Here is a 1640-nt window from a genome sequence, read left to right as displayed (position 1 = left end):
CTGTGAACAAAATTAAAATACTCCAAAATTTAACGATCTACGAATTACGTCGATGATGAAAGTACTTTTACAATGTCCAACATACTCGTCTAATTTTCCACGTGATGATGTGGGTGGAGATCGAGCATCTGATGGTTTTGTTTCTTTCTCGTTTCGGTTTTTACCGAGATAGAAGAGACACTGCCGCAGTTTCAGTGCACACATTCACACACACACACACACACTGAATGAAGAGCGGCAACGAGATACAAGCGATCCAGAGGAACTTTCTAACGCTATCGAGTGCAAGCTAGGTTTGAACTAGTTCTAGCCGTGCCCCGTTGTCTAACTCGATAGGGTGAATTCGAGCGAGTTTTCTCGCCGCCACCGATGCCACGGAAGTTCCCGCCTCCGCGGCAGGAAAGTTCTCTGAATCGCTGGACACGCGTTGTCGCGGGGGAGAGGTGTTAATTCGTGGAAACTCGGCTGCCATTGATCGTTCGACTCTTTCGAGTGGAAAGAGGGGCACGAGGAAGATTGGTCGTTTGCTTAGGCGACGTTTTATCAAAGAGTTCAAGCTAAAATTGACTCGATTGGGATCGAGATTGTTTTGATTTCAAGCTACACATCATATTCATCTTGCGGATGAATGTAATTTTTTTTTTAGGCGGCTGGAGAATTTTTAATCTGCTACGCAGACTTTGCACCTTTTCGTCAAGCAAAGTTCAACGTTTTGCAAATCAAATTCACCTTGGGTAAACTTAAAATAATATATGGTTGAAGTAACATGTTTCATTACTTTATTGAAGAAAGTGTTTCCAAAAATTGAATATTCAGTGAATATTAATTATTCCATTGCAATCACTCCTATCGAGTGTCAATTATTGTAATATAAACGTGTATATAAAAACTACCCTTGATCAATGCTTTCAACGTTATAAATAAATATTCTACGTTAATTTTGTGTCGCTTTATGTCATTATCGCGTGTGTGTACATGCAATCGAATTTTTACTTCGGAATAATAACCTCGTCACTCGGATTTTACAATGATTACAAAGGAAACAAATTCGTCGTGGTGCTTGACTTTGCACGAGGGTGCAATTTCTATTTTCATCACATGTGATTAGAAGCAAAATCAATTCGTCGAGGAACGAATTGATTTGCACGAAAGTGAATTTACACCTAGGTAAAGGTTACGCAAATTGTTTTTCTCTGCAAAGAAGGTGGCAACTTGTAAAGCGAAGAACCAGCAGCCACCGTTCGAGGGAATGCCGAAAGAACTCGAAAGAGATACTCACGGTTGCGCAGCTGGTTGACCTCCACCTTGACAGGCAGTTTCGGCGACACTCTGAGGGCGGTTCGTATCTGGTAATACCTGCGAAATTGGGAATCGTCGATAAGCGAAAAGATGGGCGAAGGGGGAGGGATAAGCCGTGGCAATTACGCGGCAGAGCCGTCGCGCACACACGAGCGGATCCGGGATATTTCCTTACCCACGCTGGAACAGGTCGACATTGTAGAACTTGCAGAGCTCGAGGGAGAACTCGAGAGTGGCCTGTAGATCGCTCATCTCGATCGCGACGCCACCCCGCCTCTCACTTCCGCCCCTTCTCTTTCTCTTGCTTTCCTTTTTCTTCTTCTTCTTTTTTTTTTTTTTTT

At 43.3% G+C, this 1640-nt stretch overlaps 1 protein-coding gene across 1 annotated transcript; it reads right to left on the bottom strand.

Annotated features, from left to right (window-relative positions):
- Nucleotides 1-1178: 1178 nt before the first annotated feature.
- LOC122528455 (protein FAM135A-like) lies at nucleotides 1179-1634 on the bottom strand (the record flags this gene model as incomplete). Its single annotated transcript, XM_043653581.1, has 2 exons — nucleotides 1475-1634; nucleotides 1179-1356 (listed from the first exon to the last, which is right to left on the bottom strand). Coding segments are annotated over exons 1-2 (255 nt in total), but the record flags the coding sequence as incomplete, so codon positions are not given.
- Between the last annotated feature and the right edge of the window lie 6 nt (nucleotides 1635-1640).

Source organism: Frieseomelitta varia, unplaced genomic scaffold (genome assembly GCF_011392965.1).
Source record: "Frieseomelitta varia isolate USP_RPSP 00005682 unplaced genomic scaffold, Fvar_1.2 scaffold_1122, whole genome shotgun sequence".
In the NCBI taxonomy this organism is placed as follows: Eukaryota; Metazoa; Arthropoda; class Insecta; order Hymenoptera; family Apidae; genus Frieseomelitta; species Frieseomelitta varia.
The sequence above is the reverse complement of the archived record's forward strand: the minus strand, read 5'-3'. Positions and strand labels throughout refer to the sequence as shown.